Genomic DNA, 19,684 nt, shown 5'->3' on the forward strand with positions numbered 1-19,684 from the left:
TAGTGCTGTAAACATCTCGTTACACAAGCTATTTGTTTTTATAAGCACCGTCCAAATTACGATGTTAACGACATTTATTTTTATTTTAAACGCTTTAGATAGAGTCGTATATTATTAACAAGTCTAAAAACAAGAATAATTTACAGGGTATTAATGTGCATAATAATAATCGTAATCCACTTAAATCTTCTATTAAATTAAAAACTTAACAATAATTTTATTGACCTGTATATATAAATTTATTTATACTGTCCACTCTCTGTGGACACGCTACAGTCACGCTATTTCCTATGCATCTGTTTTAGTTAATCGGTACGGTGAATTTTTTTGTTCGCAGGTAAGCGATTACTTGCGGAAACAGGTGATAGAAGCCGAGCAGGCTAGCGCTAGTGAAAATGAAGACGTGAAAAAAATGCTGGCCGATCACGATAAGCTCGTGGAGGAGATCTTCCAGCACGAGGATAAGGACAAGAACGGCTTCATCTCCCACGACGAGTTCAGTGGGCCGAAGCATGATGAGCTCTGAAGTCTTCGTCCCTCATCATCGCGTCTCCGAGCGCCCGTTGTTGACGTCGTCGTCGCCTCAATCGTCGACGACATCGACGCGCCCCGCGCCACCACGTGTTCACCTCTGTATAAAATCACCTCTTCGAGTCCCCTCTCGGGTATTCCCGCAGGATACACTGATCGATTGTGCCGAGTACACGCGTGCTCCAGCTCGCAAGACCGAGCGAATTTACCAGCAAACTTTTCCGATACAGCACCACTGATAACAGCGTCAGCGGGATACGATCCTCGGGAATCTCCGGCTCGTCGAGTCGTACTCGTGTCCTTGATTTCAGGAAACTTACAGGAGTAGGTGGACATTTTTGATTAACAACGAAGTCTGAAAATTCGTAAAGTGAAAACTGTTTTCTGAAAAATGCGGAAAAGGGTCTCTGGGAATTTTGAGAACTATTTGATGGCCCTAAGTAGCTTCAAGAAATTTCCTAATTTTTTTAATCCGGATTTTCTAAAGGATACGATTTCACTCGTTCGGAATATGAGCCACCCCATCGTAAACGCACAACATTACTCGAGAATCTGCAGGGGGAATCTCAACTGATTTCCGGCGTAATCGCCACCTGAACCTTTCCTATCCTAGCACATCTTGCTAGGAAGATTTATACAATCTTTGTCGCTCAATAATATGTTTGTTTTACGGTATTTATCATACAATCTCTTTTTGAAAATCTTTATAACGCTACAATTATTTCTGCAGTTGTTTAATTTTTATAGTTAGTTTACGTTGAGCAGAATTATGGTTTTTTTACCAAATAAAATTTCCGATAATACACAAATTTCTTGTTGCCTGGTAAATAGTGAAAAATATATATCAAACCAATGGTCTCTATTAAGGTTCCGTTGTTCTATTTTGTCATTTTCAACCACTCTGAAAGTTTGCCGAATTTCAAAGATCCATAGCGAAATTTTCGCGGATATTCCTAAGCAGAAAACATTCCGGCGCAACGACGTCGCTGTACATTTTAATACGATATAAGTAACAAAAAAAGAAAAAGAAATTCACGGATGTCTGCTCGAATGACTGCACTGTAGTGGCATAAAGTGAGAGGCTGTGTATGTTTCGCACTATATATATTATATAAAAATATAAAGAGAGAGAAAGTGAGATTGTGATGATAGAGCGAGATGAAGGTGTGACGGAAAGAATGTTTTTTCTACATGATTATAAATGTTAGCATAACTAAAAGGCATCGACGTACGGTGCCTGAAAATCACACGCATTCTGTCCTACTCTAAAAAAAAGCTTCCACCAACCTGTCCCAGTCATAACGATCCCTTGCTCGAGAGTCTCTCGCGCGCGCGCGATATTCACGTAGGAGACAAGAAGAGGATGACGAAGAAAAGGAGAAAGAGGAAATATCCCGAGGATGCGTAGTGGAGATGAATATGGTCGCTTTTACGCGGGCATCCCCCTATCGTCGCATTATTACATTTTAACTGATACGTTTTTATTACTACATTATATTGTATGTTGTTAAAGTTGGATGATGGTTAATAATAAATCGTGTGTCTCGAGCACAGTTTGTTATATAACTACCTCTTTCAATTTCTGCATCCCTGTCTGAAAGTTTACTTTACTCGCGGCAGTTATACAAATGCAATAAAATATTTCTCTATTTTAATCATCTAATAATTAATTATTTATCCTTTATTATTTTATGTTTGATCATTGTATACAATGTACTTAATCTAAAACTTACCTTTTGTGTTGTAGAGAATGAACTTCTAAAAAATCCGGGAATTATTAAGTTTTGAAATAAGTTGCCTTCCTCTGAAAAGAAAAGATATTCTGAAAGAGGAAAAAAGAATCTATCTATTTTTATAATTGCTTCTCCTTTTATTTAAAGAATTATTTCCACAAAAAGTTACAATAATTGCGCGATTATGCGTTTCTACGAAACGCAATAATAAATGATAATTAAAATAATTAAGTTGCTAGGCAGATTTATGTCGTCCGGTATATATCAGTATATTTGCTATTCGACAGGAATCGTTCTAGGATATATTTATTTCGTATAATGCAAAATGGCTGTTTCTTCGTTGTAAAGATCGACGCGAGCAAAATTATCGATTACTCCGGTAGTCGGTCTTGAAAAATCGATCGATTATAAAAATTCGTCGAGGCACATGCTGTCACATATATGATTGTCGAGTCGACCCTGTCGTCCATGATTCGAATGAATCTTTCGAGAAGTACCGTGCACGATACGTAAAATGTATATAATATATATACGTAAATAACGCACGTAATAACTTTCAAAGAGACAAAAAAAAACGTAAATGTAGTCTTACGTAGTCGCGGCGTCTCGAGACTTTCAGAAACTTCTACATATGGAACAAGGAAAATTTTGTAAAACAAAACTGTTTACAGAAGGACCTACATAAAAAAAATCTCTCTACGAGGAAATTCCTATGTAATAATTCCTAATATGCATGCGAGATATTTTTTCTCGTACGAACATGTTACTTCACTTGATCATTCGCTTAAGCCTAAATCACCGATTAATACTTGTCTAATTCGCGACAAAATTACAGTATTCTTTTCTGTTTATTGCTCATACTTATTATTCCGTCTTAGCAAGTCGGCAGGTGCACGCACGAAGTGCACATGGGGCTTCACGCAAAAATCGAACTCGGCGAACGTCAGCGACGCGTTCCAGAGCCGATTGTCGTGCCGTCTGATCTCGGAAAATTCTGATGGGGAAGGACAGGATCCTATAGTCGAAGATCTACGACGGGGATCGCAATGTTTTCACCGAGCTTTCACCGTTCCGCCCTTTCGCAATATCGACGTCTCGCTCTTTCTTCGTCTCGTTTCGTGAGAGCATGTCGTCGCCTTCGAGTATTATCACAGTCAATAGCCCTTGATGTAGGCGGCGATGTGCTTCTTTTCCTCTTCCGAGAGACCGTTCTTTAGCGTTCGACGCACTGAAAAAGAAGCACAACATAGTAGCTTGCGTCGATAATATTCCTTACTTTGTTGTAAGCAAATGTAAAATGACGTAAGACGTGATACTTTTTAAATCAATCACATTGTCTCACGTCCCTCTCACCTTTCTTTACGCAATTATTTTTTACAATACGTTTCTATATAAAAAAAATTGTTTTGTTAATCTATTAAAACAGACCAAATTTATTTTATATTTCGCCAAGTTTTCCAAAGTAAGTGCAAAAGTTATTTGAGTATTTGAAATTACTATTGTACTTGATACAGGAACTTCTGCCGGAAATTTATTAAATTATTAAAAACTTTTTTCGATTAAAAAAATTAAGATGAGGAAACGATAAGTAAAATAAATTTGACGAGTTAGTAACACATTTATATTGTATTTCAACATAACATTTCTAATACAGTTTACACAAGATTTGTATTTAAAATACAAATTAACAAAAACACACAAAAAAACAAATATTTTCTAAGAGCGTGATTCCTATAGTAAAATATTATTTTGAATGGTATACATACATAAAAAGAAAGAGATAAGTGAGAATATTATAACCCTATTGAGGCATTCTAAGAATTCCCCCGACAGGGGACAGGCCCGGAGGAAGGGAGGCTGGCTCCCCGGCGGGGTTACGGAGAGTCAGCCATACTCCCATAACAACGGAAGGGGAGGCAGGGTGGGTGATGTCCACACTCTGCCTCATACGCGATTCAAGGCTCAAGGCCTCAGAGCTTAGGCTCATAGGTGTGGGAGTAATCCAGATCGGCAATAATCATGTTCCCGGATGCTCCCAGTTTGGCGAGGCAAAGGACATCCGTGAGGTTTTAGTGGGTAGGCTGCGCGTGTCGCCTACGGCACGCGTAGAATCCCACACTCCCCTCGCTCCTCTCCCCGGAGGGCGGGGGGGGGTCTTCTCCCTCCAAGGAGGGGGCCTCTGGGTAAACCGGGAAACCGGGATCCCAGAGGTGGAAGATTTCCTCACGTGGGAAAAAAAAAAAAAAAAAAAAGCATTCCAAGAAACATGCTGTGGAAGTAAAGGAGAAATAACTGACAATGAGTTTATAATTACAATAAAATTTCATCGATGTCGTTTGTATGTTAATCCATCATCTATAAAATGTTGAATTAATATTTTCTATGCTAACAGCTCTCTTTCATTAGTCTGATGTAAAATTGTAATAAACTCAGCAATTTTTAATTAATACACTGCAAGCATCTGTCGGAACTTTACATTTAATCGTGCATTGAAACTTCTAAATTTTAATTAATTTGCCACTAACAATTATAGCGATCGTTGTATGAAGAAAATACATCGCTAAATGGCTCCACGTTCAGCAAACAGATAAAAGAAAATTGACAATTAATAAATTAAAACAAGCCGTTCGTTGTTAGTTTTATTGTTTCATGCGTCGATAGAAATACCGGCAAAATCGGGTGTGATATTAATAGCAGTATCAATGTGCACATATCGGAATTCTGTTACACATGTCGCACTATTTCGATCACGTAAATAATTAACTGGGAGTTAATTTGCCGCTTTGTGTGGAGATTAGTCGACGTGATGGTTTGCCGATATGTCCGATAGTAAACAAACTGTTCGGAATACAGTTAGAAAGCCGACGGCTGTTGGTGGATTCAGGAAATTACTGAAATAGATTCGAAATTTCTCCCCCTTGCCCCCTCAAAATTAATACTGACAATTGCATAAAGATGTGGAGACGCATGCTTGTACAATTTTATTTTTATAAGTCAAAAGTATTAGAAGTTATGTAAAATTAAATACATTTATTTTTAAATTTTATTGATATACCTACACAAACACAAGAGTGCTATTTTATACACTATTCAATTCACATAGTGTCAAATTATATACCTACTAAATTTGAGTCATTTTTAACCATTCCTATAGGTCACTATTATTCTTACTCAGTGTTGTTAATTTAACTAAAATAAAGTTAATTTAATTAAATCAATAGAGTGGAAATAATACTGTATTGTGTTAAAATAATACATTTCAACACACATGGTAATAAAAAATAACAAAATGTTATTTAATTTAAGGTATTGGTTTAAATTTCGTCCTTTAATATTTAACAATGTATGCAATGCAGAAGTTTATTTTGGAAAAAAAACGTTTTTTTAAATATTACCGTTAAAATGAAAAAGAAGTTTAAATAAAAAAGTAGGAAAGCGATATTCCATATATTTTCGGTAAAATTTAAGTTTCTAAACTATTTTTACAAATTTTAAATCATAAGAAAAATATACTTTGTCCCTTTAATTTAATTTAATTCAAGATTAATTATAGTAAGTGATTTATTAGATACTAAAATTTTTTTGTTTAGTTCTGTGTCTTGAAGTACAGAGTACAGTAGTATACGAGAAAGGCCAACATTTTTAATTATTTCGCACTCTATGCTTACTACAATTAGTGCTGCTTATTTAAAGTCAACGAAAAATTAGCGCATTGTCTGGTAATTACAGTTTCATTACGGTTTGCAAACATAGAATCGATAACGCGAGCAACCGCACCGAACGTGCTTCGAAGTACCTACTCCGAGATAATAATGCTATCACCGAGGACCCTCGATATCGATAATATTAGCTTCTTTGATCTAGTATCGTGTAACAAAGGACTCTCAATACTATCGCAAACTACTAACATTGCGCGTGTATTTTTCTTCCTTCGATAATTACCCGCTATTCCTTTGATCCTTCTCGTTATCCTCGCAATAAACGCATTTGCGCTTGCAGAGGCGCAGAGAGCAAATGAGCAAAGGAGTAAATCCATATATAATATAATCCCTTTTCTTACAGCAAGAAATAATGACATTTTAAGTGAAGATATTTATATTCATAATAATAAAGGCTCACAAGATTAGAAATCAATCGAAGAAAAATGGAGCATTGAGCCGTAACAAGGTGTTGGTGTTTATATATTCTATACTTAAGTAAAGAAGTAACGAATTATAATGTACATACTGTACATAGTGTAAGTTTTTTACAGTTTTTTAAACAATTAAATCGCTTCGATTTAATTCCGGGGAGGGAAGGGGAATATTAATGTTCCAAGATAGCTGTGTTTCAAGTCCGACAAATATGCGACGCGCAGTCTATTAAGTTGGAATATATGTATATGTACACTATGTACATCAGTATGTACATTATAATTCGTTACTTCTTTACTTAAGTATAGAATATATGAACACCAACACCTTGTTACGGCTCAATGCTCCATTTTTCTTCGATTGATATTTATATTCGTTTGTCATAATTAGAAATTAATATTCTTATGACAATTTTAATACTAACTAAAATTTAGCAGTTTAAACGTCACGCTTGGCTCTTATTGCCCGTTTCAAGGATTTATTTTTAATACTAACATTTATAAATCATGGATAATTCTTTGCAAGATATTACGTAAAATTATAAACGGAGCGAATGTCATCATGGGAATTTACATATGTATTTATTAGCATTGCGAGCAGCAATCTCAGTATAAATTACTAAAATATTCACAGATATAACAGATTTGCCTTCTATTACGCGTTACTGTAAGTGAGCTGCTAATTTGTCGTGATTTTTTTATTTTTCCATGTATAAACGGGTAATAATTCTCTGTCTCGTATTTTCCTGTTGCTCGTCGATAGAGTTTCGTGCCGTGTGGCGTTTCAATTTAATGTTGTTCAGTTAAATCGCTCGTGCTCGGGCGACTTTACAAACATGAAGTCCGCAGGCCGATTATTTGCTGTTACACGTGGCGGGTAACACACGTGAACACAAGCAACCTACGCGTTGTGCTGTTAACGCGTTGTTAATGGAATGTAAACCGATTTCACTGCAACCAGATATCTTTCCCAGCTTTTACGTAAATTTGTAATGACAGCGAGCTCCCGTTGTACGAATAAATGCGATTATGGTCTAATATGATATTATATATTGTTATTATATTGTAAGAGATTGCCAGATGCTAGATTGTCGCGGCAATTATCATTGAAAATGATATATCGTACAAACAAGAACGAGATTGTGTAAAAATATTACAAACGTATTTAATAATTACATTGTTTTTAAAGTGTTCACAAATAAATATCGCGCGCGTAATAAATTTTCATAACAATATGTTTTATGAAAATGTTATTATTGTGGTATTTGGATTTTCAGCTTCATAGCGATATTATTATAATTTCAATATTTTCTGAATCAGCAAATATTGCCAAATATTAAATTTAATTATAGATTAAATATCGCAATATAATATAACTTTAATTAAACATTAAATGTTAAGTTTTAATAAATATGGAAATATATTTAAATTAAAAGAGAGAATATTATATACATTTTGATAAACGTTAAAAAAATAAATTTTTATAAAAAAATTATTTCAAATGTAATTCTGAAGAATATTACCTAGTTTTTGTTTCCCAATTTTAATGCTCTTTCTGGCGAAACGTCAGGCAATTACCATAATGTACGAAATATCAAGCCATAGATTGGCGGTTTATGTTCGACGTGACGTTAGCATGGCAATCAAAATCATAGTTTATGCTCAAACGATCGCACACCGATAAATCATTCGACGCCAATCCAAGCGTGGCGCATCAATAATTTCGCTACGAAACCACGGTGTCGGACGAATCGATGAGAATATCCTAGTGAAAGCAGGTACCCCTTGTAAGTCAAACGTCAAGTTTCTTTACATAATATCAAAAAGATTCAATACCTTAAAAACATCGAAAAATAAATTCATTTATATCTATCGCTTTCAATAAATTTACATTAAGCACTTTTCAGTGACGCATTCAAGAAGCACCATTTTTCTTTCAATGATTTTATTTACCTGTATTCTATCTTTACTCTTTTTCTACCAACATTCTTTAGAACATTTCAAAAATCAATTTAACTTGCCTTCTTTTCTAAAAACTTTATAATTCTAATTACAAATAACACAAAACTATTTTTTTTTAATTCTTTCCAAGTTTTAGTCTACATTTTTGACTTATTTTTCACGTAGGAACACCCTTTCTTTTGTGCCATTAGTTCTGGAACACCCTGTATAAGGTAGATCAAGATTGCAGGTGACCGATTTCCACAGAAGTTTCCATTTCGATAAGACGTAATGAACATTGCTAAGGATTACATTTATAAATATTCATGCATCCATATATGCATACGAGGGCGGCAAGAACATTCGTATCGAGCTTTAAATGCTAATAGATGCGCTCTGTGGAGTTATACCAGGCGTCAGAAGTTCACATGCGAGAGGGACACTTGCGTTGCGTAAGTCTCTATTAAGTCGAGAAACTTAGACACCCCCGGTCTCCATTTAGAAAGTAAACTTTTTACTTACCCCTCCTCCCCTCTCAAACGCGCAATTTAGCCTCACTTATGCATATTATAGGAGACTAAAATTGCATGAAGTTTAAAGCGCGCGATCCTAACGTATTCGGTTATCCAAAAGCAAAGTCTCAAAGTTTCCGAATAGCTTTTGGCTTTCCGCGAGAAGTCGTAGTATATATTCCGTAATGCTTTCATTGGAGAAACAACTATTATACGAATATCGATTTGATAATAACGTGCAAAATATATTTAAACAGTCAATTGCTTGTTAAAAGTGATAGTAATTCGTTAAAAAGGTAGTAATTCTTTTATAAATATTTTCTTATAATTGCTATTCTTTTAATTAAATCCAAGGCGTGTGATCTAAATATATTTTCATGAAAAGCGAGATATTATTTAAGTTAATATCAAGCTTTTAGTAATGATATCATAATATCATTAGTCCATTCAATTTTGATTATAGAAAAAGTTAAATATCAAATATGCAATTTTAACTGTTTTGCGCGATTTTGACTACGATGTAATTTTAATAAGATAAAAACATATGTTTTTTCAAATTAAATTTATAAATTGGATGAAATCAACTTAAGAGAAGCGAAAGAGTTAAGTACCAATCTCGTCGCGTGTTAATAATTAACAATTTTATTAATAAACGTGCCACAAAATCAATATAGATATTAGTAACTGCATGTCTTCAAATATCTTCGTATTGTCTTCAAATATGTATATTAGTAAACTAAATTAAAAGACAATTACGTGAATCAAGAGAGTTCATGCAGACAGTTCACGTCATGCTGGATAAAAGAAAAGGTCCGTAAAGAAGAAACCTGAAAAGCACCGAACCTTAATCGCAGAGATCACGAAAACCTGGCCCATCAGGGTTGATACCCCTCCGGCGTAGTGTTGTTCTCCCGGGTGCGCGATCGCTTCACTGTCGGACAGAAAGAAAAGAGACGCAAGAAGACGCTAGGCCACCCCGTTAGCAAGCGTTGCCGCTAATCTTAATTGAAATAAAGTTATTGGAGCGTGCCTAAGTCGTGTCAGAGTCTCACTATAGTCTCTGAATCCACTCCGTGGATTCAATGATCATGTTCAATGACATGAAGGTAAAGGAAGATCCCATCACCGCAGATTCCGTGGTTCGATCAGAGAGGGATAATTGAACGAAGAATGGATCGGAATAAGACGGAAGGAAAAAAGCAGGATAGATTCTCCGCTCCCGAGAAGTATTTTTGGAAAATCATTAACAGACCGAACATGCTATCGTAGCGATAAGAGAGTGTTATCCCTTTACAGTTAGTTCTTAATTTGTCTCAAATTTTGCATATGAGCTCTTGGATTTATTACATTTTATTCTGGCAGGCTATATTTTAATTTAACAAAATACAATATCCTCACTAACGTTAGGGCTTCGACCCTTTCAAACAATAATAAAGAATTTTTATTTTAAAAATACTTGTTATAACTTTAAAACTTTAAATCATATAGTAAACGACAATATTGTATAATCGTGCTGAGAAACTTGTAAATTTTAGTACAGGAAATCATTTACAGTTGCCAAAGTATAAATTGCTTGAAGCTGAATATGCCGTTTTTCCTCTCAATAATAGTGAAACAAGGGTACGTGCTAGAAGCGTTCGGACGCGTACTGAATCAGCTTATCATAAGTATCGCGAGAGAAAAGACCAACGGCTCGGCCAACGCACTCGGTGATCGGATTACGGTGAGATTTACGCGCTATCGGTCCAGTGAAGGATTATTTCAACTTCCTACTAAGATCGATCACTGGGGCTGGCAAAACAGAAATGGAAAAACGCCACAATCTACCGGCATTATCCCGCGTTACGTTATCTCGATCAGACTGCTGCATTTTCCGTTATACCAGATTCAATCATGTTCGCGCGTGAATTCTGCACTCACTAATAACTGCAATTTCCAGCAAAATTTCTTTTACGATTGGTAAGAATTACATCAAGATTTTATTCGCGCATTATCTGTATTCTACACTCTGTAGAACGTTTCGTGAGATTCATATTAAATTTTAAAGTATTTTTCTTTGAAAAATTTTTCAACAATAATTCCAGTCTTTCTCGGCAAAATTTTAACAAAACAATCAATATTAAAAATTGTAGAATTTTAGCTAATTAATTTCTAATAGTTAACAAATTTCGCTTTTTAAGTGTCCCAAATAAGATTTATTTTAAGAAGAAAATAAATTAAATTATATATTATATATTATTTGAAACAAAATAAATTATCGAAATATTTAAAGAATATAATAGTCTCATATTATGATATTCTGGACTTTATCATGAGTAAAAAATATTCTTTCAAATATCAAAATTTTTGAAAGAAGAAAGAAAACTTTTAAATAAAAAATTATACGTACCTGAAATTTTTAGATTATGAAACATTAAATATTCATTTCATGTATACATTATGTATGCATATATACATACATGTATATCTCTTCTCATTATATTTTATGTTTTATATTGTCTACAGTTACGCGTTATTATCATTTATAATTTTATGTTACATATTTCCACATTTACTTTGAAAGCACCGTCCGAGTCATCTTATGCCAAAGATTTAAATCGTATATGATACAAGATCTACGTTATTAAACTTCGATAATAACAGTAGCTGAGAGATAGATAAATTAAGCGCGGATATTAAAGTAGAGATTGCGGTGCTAATAAAGTGCATGAAAGTATAAGTAGGCCGAATCGACGACACGCATACGATCACATGTTCGATCTAGGGCGTCGACGCCGACATCTCCAAACTTCTCGTTTATCGATCGACTCTGGTGGCCTCATATAGCTCTATCTGTGGACCAACCGTTATCAATAATGTATATTGCACGCCAAATAATTCAAGGCTCTCGTGGCGTTGGAAGTTATTGGAAAATTCTGTGGTTAACGCTCAGTACCTTCTGTTACCAACAAATCTTTAACGACAAATTTTCTACTTGTCAATTTTTTCTCTCTCTCTCATCTTTTCTGTACTCTATTTCATCTCATCAAAATAATACTGAAGCGCTAAAAATGGAAACTAATGCAATTAACATATGGGAATGAACATATGTGCGCTGACATTATTTCTACAAGTAGTATTACAAGCATCTTATAATTAATGACTTACTTCTTTTAAAATTTTTAATTGTCGCGCTTTGATTTATTCCGTAAGGTATTACCTTTAAGAAATTAATGGATGTTTTGCAATAAATTTTGAAATTAAATCTATGTTGCGTCCATACAGATATGTTGTCATTTTAGAATCAGTTAGCGACTGATACATCAATTTCGCGACCAGAGACCGATCGATAAAGATAGGAGAGGAGAATCTGGGTGCATGGTGCTGGGATCACACTTACAAGACTTACGATCGGCGTGTCTAGTCCTTTTGCGTTCGCGTGGTGTGGTTCTGGTGGCTGGCGTTTTCGTCGCGGTTTTCACCAGCGATTCCAATAGTTCGTCAACACCATCAGCCAAGTTACCGTTAGTGCTTTCATCTCTGAGTACCGGGCCCAGTGGAATTATACGTCCTAAAACATAATAAGATTTCTTGCTACTCTATGAATACACTTCAAAATTTTTTTGAGATTGCTTTGTCTGCAGCATAGCGAAACTACGTATCTCTTCATTATTTCTAAAAAATATACATACGTCGCATATGTTAATAGTTTATCCATAATAAATTTAAATTTATAGTCAATTCGTTACAAGAACAAAATTTTTCTATTTATAAATTTTTTATGCATTTTCAGAAATTTATTTAAAGAAACGAGATTATCTCGATAATGATTATCATGACGATGCAAATTGTTGATTTGTTATATTATCTCTATTATTATTTTCAACTAAGCATACAATTTCGTCGGCTAAGATAGATTTTTCTATTTATTCATGCGGAAATATGCTTAAGAAGGAAAATGTTTGACCAAAGACAATCCTTTGTAGGAAATTGCGTACAAGATTCTTCTTCCACTTCGTCTCACTATTTCATTTCTTACAATCACCACATTCAGTCCGCGGGGCAGAAACTTCGAAACTGTCAAATACACAGAATTTCTTCCAGAGCTTCTTTCAAACTCGTTCCAGAAAAGCTATCGCGGAGGCAGTTCCGTACACTCTCGATACAAGGACTGTGGAAAAAGAGACGAAGTAAGAAGGAGATGAGAGGGTGGTAATAGAATTTTCATGGGCGAAACGAAAAGAGGCAGGAAGAGATCCTTAAATCTCTCTTATTACGCGTTCTTTGACGACCGTAGATCAATCTAGACAATTCATTTTCGTGGTTGCTCTACCATAAGGAATGTTAAACACTTTCAAATGGCTTCCTGCTCGCTGATCCGATCTACAGATCCTGATAATGCTATGTCCTACTTGCATTCGTTGCGTGAGCAATTGGAGTGAATTATACGATAGATTCCTAATTAAGAATAAGTTAAGAAAATGTTATGCAATTCCTTTAATATTAATTATTAAAAAAGTCGGTCAATTATTAAGAAAGTAAGATACATAAAGTTGCATTTAATAACGACTAAATAGCAGTATAAATAAAATATCACTATCTTATATTTATTACTTGTTTATAGCTTCAGTTACATTTAAATTTTAAAATATTACATAACGTGCTCTTATTTTAAAAAATAATGAAAAGTGAAAGTTATATTAGGTACCATTAAATCATTTAAAAAATTTCCTTAGAACTTTATAATTTTCGAAAAACCGAATTTACACTTTTCAATAATTATCAAAATTTTATTTAAGTATTCTATAGTATTCTAATCAGAATACTATAATAGAAATAACATAAAAACAAGACTATATAAAGTTAACAGTTATAATAATTAACGTTGTATCTCTAACGTCAGTTTGTTCATAGTATTATCATTACTATTCAGTAAATTGTGAAATAAATCATTATCCTCCACGATTCTTGTCACACAACTCGCGAGGTTTTTCCAGCTGTTGAACTGGAGAGCCGTCATATCCAGCTGGAAACGCCAACGCGACTTAGACGGGACGTTTAGATACTTTATGTCGGAGCATACACGAGAATAAAGGGGAGAAAAGTTATGACGGCCGCAGCCACGGTAATGCACGTGGTCGGGTTTACGAGCTGGATAGGAACCAACCCCTTGTTCCTTGAGTCGACCCAATCCTCCGCGTACCGCGTACCCCTCCCCCCGCCTTCCTCTGCGAGAGCAGGAATAAAAATTCCACGTTTCCTCAGGGAAGTGGTGATCCGCGGTTACAATGTAATATAGTCTTACGAGATCCAGGATGTGTCAGTCGCGCCTGTTGGATATTCTTCCCAGGATGGCTTTGCCGCGGGTTTTCATCGTACATAACAATGAATCTCCGTTACTCGGAATGGATATTCGAATCATGCTAAATCCAACATCGAATTATATTATTGTAGTATTATAATCATAACGGAACAGAAGCAATATTTCGAATATTCAATCGAAGAAGATGTGCCTAACTGCAGAAAAAGTAGAGCTTTCAGTGATCTACAATTAAAAAATATTATATATTTATAAACATACTAGTTTTTTCAATCACTTTATTTTATAATTAATTGAACGTGATGTATCTCTATCAAATACTAAATTTAATTTTCCGATTATATTATAGGTACTTATTGAATACAATTATAAAAATCTAAATTCCAACAGCAGTTAACTTTAGAAGTGGGCCAATTTGGAATATTCTTCATAAAAGAAATGCTAACTTTCTAATTCATTGAATATCTATTCATAAATAATAAATACAATACAGCAAGTTGGTGGAGACTTATCTGAAAAGAAAATTGGCAAGCGAAGATAGCGCACGGAAGATAACAAGTTCGTGAACAATATTACGATAAAACTTATAACATCGAGTCCAATAGAATTCTTTCCAACAAATTCTAGGAATAAATTTCTTAGAAGCCGTTATTTACGCGATATTTCTTCGCGCCGACTCGAATAATATCCACGTCGCTTCGAATATTCCCCCTGGAAGTTAACTACTTTTACATTCTGCCCTCTTGAGGCAAAGTTACCATATCTTATATAGCGCGCGTAAAGCGCAATAAAGAGTGAGTAAAACAAAAATTCCACTCAAGTTGAAATTTTTCTCTCATGAATACGGAATTTATGAAGCAACACACCGTCGAAGACGCGTCCTACCTTGACGCTTCTTGTAGCTGAATGATAATGCTACTTACCAGCCAAGTTACATTTACGGCTTAACGATACGGCGGCGGGTATACGCAATCTCGAACATCATCGCGAATTTCGGGCGAGAAAATTCCGAGTCGTGTAAAAGAGAAACTTTTGCCGAATAAGTCCCCCGTGCAAAGGCAATAAAGATAACGAACGGGGACTTATGCGCGCCGGTAAGTTTCACGTTCGGCTAAACACGGGGGGAGGGAGCGGGGGGGGGGAGGAGAAAAGAACAGTGTCCGCAAACGCGCGCCGTACAATCACAAAGACGGCGACGCATTTACTTCTCGTTTTCCGGTAATGTCGTCAAATGACCCGACGCTATCCTTAAATCTTGCCTGCAAGAGCCGCTGCTTAAGGGCGACATTTATCTCGCGCGCGTCGCCGCCACCGCCGAGCTGGAACATTACGGAGATGAAGAGAAATTCTCGCACTTTGTTCTTATCCGCGGTACGGAAACAGCCGACGACGCGGCCGTCGTCTTTTAGAGTGCGTTATTTTCGCGCGAGTTAAAAGCGAAGCTAAATAGGGGCTAGAAAACGGCAGTCATGTCGTGATCGTTCACGATATATGTGTGTGTGATAAAATCTCATTCCTATCGCGAAAATGAGAACATTTAACTTGTATTTCTTACTTGATTCATGAATACACATTAATACATATATGTATATTTTGTACATAATATTTGTATTATAATTTTGTACATACATATATATTTATGCATATAATGTTCCAAGAAATCATGCATTTTTTTCTAGTTGTACAGTTATGTGCAAAATAATAGCACCGGCTAAAAAAACGAAGAAAATTCTATATTTAAAATTAATCAACTAAAAATTATTTTATTTTATTTTGTAACATAAATCAATTAATAGAAACATCTCATCTCATTATTACAAAAAGGTAACAATGAAAAAATGAAATTTTGTAAAAAAGAATTTTCTTCATTTTTTTCAGCCGGTGCTATTATTTTGCACATAACTGTATATCATGCGGAATACTTTCATTGAAATATATTGCCAATAAAAATTCAAATTAAATGTACATTACAATAAAATTGGGAAACTAACTGAAAAACTATTTTTAATGGCAAAAAATTTAATAACAATATAAAGACTTTATTAAAAAAGTAAAATTTCTGCAATTTATTCCATGGAAATCAAACAATCTGTAAAGCAGGAAAATGTAATGCGTATAAATGGCACATTATTTAAATCAATTGTTGTTAAGAAAGAAATTGATGTATTATAAATCGTCCAAATTATTTGTATTTGTAATATATAGAAATAAGTCGAAATAATTTTGTCTCTATACTATTGCGTTTATTATATTATGTTGTGTAATGGAGCATAATGGATTGCTAAATATTTCAGAAAACATGAAACATTGTGCAACATTCTGCATTTCAAATAATTTTCAATTTAAATTACTTATCGTTATTAATTGTGTTATTAATTGTGTGAAATATAGAATAAAAGATATTATTTACTGCATATTTATTAGGCAAAATTCTTTACGCGAGAAATAAACTAATATAAAAATATAGTGCGCTAAAATGGGAAGAAGCAAGATCTAGGAAAAAGATTAAAACTTACCGTCTTTCTTCTGTCTTCTCCATGGTAAAGTGCCATGGATACTCTCGACGTCTGAAATGTCACTGCCAAGTAGTTGTCTGAGTTCCGCGTCCGCTCGATCCTCTTTTGTACGAAACTTGCCGACCTGTAATAAGAACAACATCAAGATTTTACAGTAAACTTGCGAAAGTTGCGCGCAAAATCTTATAAGAGTAATATACCATAAAAGCAAAAATAATTTAAATAGCTTTATCCGAATATATATATATATATATATATATATATAAAAACACAATATTAAAAAAATAATTTTTCATAGTACTTATATTTATATCACAAAATTGCAAATATAAAAACCGTAAGAGAAAAAATTTAGTTAACACTTTATTCTAATCTAATTAATATTGATACTGCTATTAATACCAATAAATGGTGACTAATATAATCCGATATAAGTATAGTTCATGAATTTTGTTATGATATTTTCAACGAAAGATACAAAACGAAAATAGTTTACCTCTGTTATCATCTTTCCTCTGGTCTTATTGCGTTCTCGATGATTGGCTTTCTTCTCGAGCTGCTGTATCACTCGTTCCCTGGTGGTCCTGTACTCCAGAGCAAATTCGGACACAATCCTACAAAACTCGTTTGGCTTTGTGTCTTGTACCCTATGCAATGGTATACCGAGCCACAGAATGAATTTGCGGAAACGGTTTATGATACGTCTGTGCACGATGTCTAAGACGATTATCCTTTCGGCGCAATCGGCAAGGAAATCAGACATTCTGCGATATAAAAACAGAACGATGTATTTTTCAAAAAAATATATTTCAGCGAGTAATTGTGGAACATGTAAAACTTTTAATAATTCTAATAAATTCCCTCAATTATAAAATAAAATATAAACTAGAAATGTGTGTGTATATGTGTGATTAAAAGATAAAAATTAATTAAAAATGATACAAAAAATAAAAAGATAGATCTATGGCAGAATGTAAGGTGCAGTGCGAATGATTGTCGGCAGAAAGAACGGATGGAAAAAGAAAGACTCGAGGGAGGAGAAAATGTCCATTCGGTAATTAATGGAAGCTCCACTTGGACGGCAGCCAGTTTCACCGGAAAAAAACTCTATCCCGAATTTATCGAAGCCACTCGGGACTTCTTAAACGCGAACACTCAGGAAGACTCGCAGAAAGGGGCAGAATGAGAGAGAGAGATAGGGGGAAGAGGGGGATAGAGAGAGAGAGAGAGAATCTCGGAAATTGGTTCGGGGGCTGAGAAACTCAGCGGGAATTATACTCACTTGACCTTCATCATCGTAGAACCATCGTGCTTCGCAATGAGCTTGAGATGGTCCCAAGACGCTTTGCACTCGTTCTCGAGTTTCGCGATGTTCGCCGCCAGCTCGTCGAAATCGATTTTCGAGGCTCTCGTTACCGCGCCAATCTGAAAGCAGAACCGCGTTGGCGGTGCCGAGGAAGCTATTCCAATTGTCTTCAAGGAAATGTACGAGGAGTTTAATAATTTATCTGAGAGAGATACAAAAGTAACTTTCTTTCTTTGCTTTATCCTTTTATATTATCTTTTTAAAAACAACTTTATTTACTTATAAAAGGTGTCGTGTGTTTATAGGATTATAATATTCATGTAAATTATGCAAAATATGCAACTGTTTGCAATTGTTTCTATTTTATTTCTATTTTCTATCTTGGAATTTTCTTTAATTAATTTTATATCTTCTGATCTATTTTTTCTTTTCAAAGCTATGTCATTAATCTTTGAGAGTTATTATCTACTAAAAAATTATCATCAATAAGTATGGAGAAAAAAATACTCATTGAAAAAACGCACACAGTACAATCAAAGGTATCATTGTCTGCATTGATAAAATAAATCAAAATCAATAGTAAAAGAATTCCAAAAATAATTTAGTCTACATAGATTCCAAATTATACTGATGTGACGTAGGCGATGGGAAAGAATAAAATTCCAATGAAAAAGTTATGGAGACACAAGCAAATAAATTTAGTTTCAATTTCACAAATACACAATAGTATTACCACGATATCATGACGAAGAGTAAAGTTTTCTCGACTTTTGATCGTATTAACTGACTCTCACCTCGGAATAGAGGTCTGTAGAATCCGGAAACTTTTCCATCACCATGTGGCAAAGATGATGAAGCAGCGAGTGCTTGTGAACCGTATCCTTCACTTCAGGTACTTTGACGAGGTATTCTAGTTGAAAGCCCTTCACCTGAAAAAGGATGAAACCTTCACATCGTGACAATATACGCATCCGTCGTGAAAATCACGCGTCTCATTTTGACGTTTGTAAATATTTAGATTTATTTATGTATTTACATTATACAAACATATATTATATATTACAATAGAAATTTCTATGAAATAACTGCGTCGCTTGGAAATTAATTTGATGCAAGTCTAGCTGCCGGAAAATACATTCGAACTTTTTTAATATAGTGGATATTCCGTCAAAACTTTCAAAAATTCCGGCGCTGTTCCGAGGATAAATAGCGGGCCGTGATTGCAGCAAAACTCCGTATTAAACCGGAGATTGTTTTCGGAAAAGTGTGTCGGCAGCCAGCCAAGTGGCATGAAAAGCATCCTGCTCAACCAGCAGTTAGAACTAAATTATCGTCAAATTTCGGACCGCTATTATACGATCTCTCGCCGTGTTGCGAGACAGACGGATTAAGTGGATATCATTTGGCTGGCATTCAATACCCACCTCATTTCCGTTGAGGAATATCCCGATCGAAAGAAGCGTGCTCAGAATCCCACGGAACGTTTTATTCATTCGCAAGGTCTCCATACCCTGTTTCAAATCCATCAAAGGATCCGCGATTTCCTGGAAATCACAAAAACCGCCCCGCATTTATTTCCTCATCTCGCGATTTCTCGTAATTGTATCGATTTTCATAACCACGCGTCTCATTGTTGCATTGCGGTTTGAAGAGATCGTTATCTCGTGGATTAATTATTATTGTATTTTAACCAGAAACGAAAAAAAAAGAAAAT

At 34.9% G+C, this 19,684-nt stretch overlaps 2 protein-coding genes across 17 annotated transcripts in view; one reads left to right on the forward strand and one right to left on the reverse strand.

The window, feature by feature from the left end:
- Fkbp14 (peptidyl-prolyl cis-trans isomerase Fkb14) overlaps nucleotides 1–2,097 on the forward strand; it is a 65,022-nt gene extending 62,925 nt beyond the window's left edge. For both annotated transcript variants that reach the window (XM_071772663.1, XM_071772664.1), the window contains exon 4: nucleotides 338–2,097. In XM_071772663.1, the coding sequence (XP_071628764.1) occupies nucleotides 338–526 (189 nt within the window). In that variant the 3' untranslated portion in view covers nucleotides 527–2,097. The remainder of the gene's footprint in view (nucleotides 1–337) is intronic.
- Nucleotides 2,098–2,378: 281 nt separating this feature from the next.
- The window catches only part of LOC139809621 (FH1/FH2 domain-containing protein 3-like), a 162,571-nt gene continuing 145,265 nt past the window's right edge, over nucleotides 2,379–19,684 (reverse strand). For 7 of the 15 annotated variants that reach the window (XM_071772640.1, XM_071772639.1, XM_071772652.1 and 4 more), the window contains 7 exons: nucleotides 19,395–19,514; nucleotides 18,765–18,899; nucleotides 17,947–18,089; nucleotides 17,161–17,428; nucleotides 16,665–16,788; nucleotides 12,229–12,399; nucleotides 2,379–3,492 (listed from right to left, as the gene is read on the reverse strand). In XM_071772640.1, coding sequence (XP_071628741.1) covers nucleotides 3,419–3,492; nucleotides 12,229–12,399; nucleotides 16,665–16,788; nucleotides 17,161–17,428; nucleotides 17,947–18,089; nucleotides 18,765–18,899; nucleotides 19,395–19,514 — 1,035 coding nt within the window. In that variant the 3' untranslated portion in view covers nucleotides 2,379–3,418. Of the gene's footprint in view, nucleotides 3,493–9,676; nucleotides 9,781–10,835; nucleotides 12,400–16,664; nucleotides 16,789–17,160; nucleotides 17,429–17,946; nucleotides 18,090–18,764; nucleotides 18,900–19,394; nucleotides 19,515–19,684 lie in introns of those variants that run through there. The other 8 variants (XM_071772642.1, XM_071772655.1, XM_071772646.1 and 5 more) reach the window with 6 other exon arrangements.

This window comes from Temnothorax longispinosus, chromosome 3 (genome assembly GCF_030848805.1).
Source record: "Temnothorax longispinosus isolate EJ_2023e chromosome 3, Tlon_JGU_v1, whole genome shotgun sequence".
NCBI lineage: Eukaryota > Metazoa > Arthropoda > Insecta > Hymenoptera > Formicidae > Temnothorax > Temnothorax longispinosus.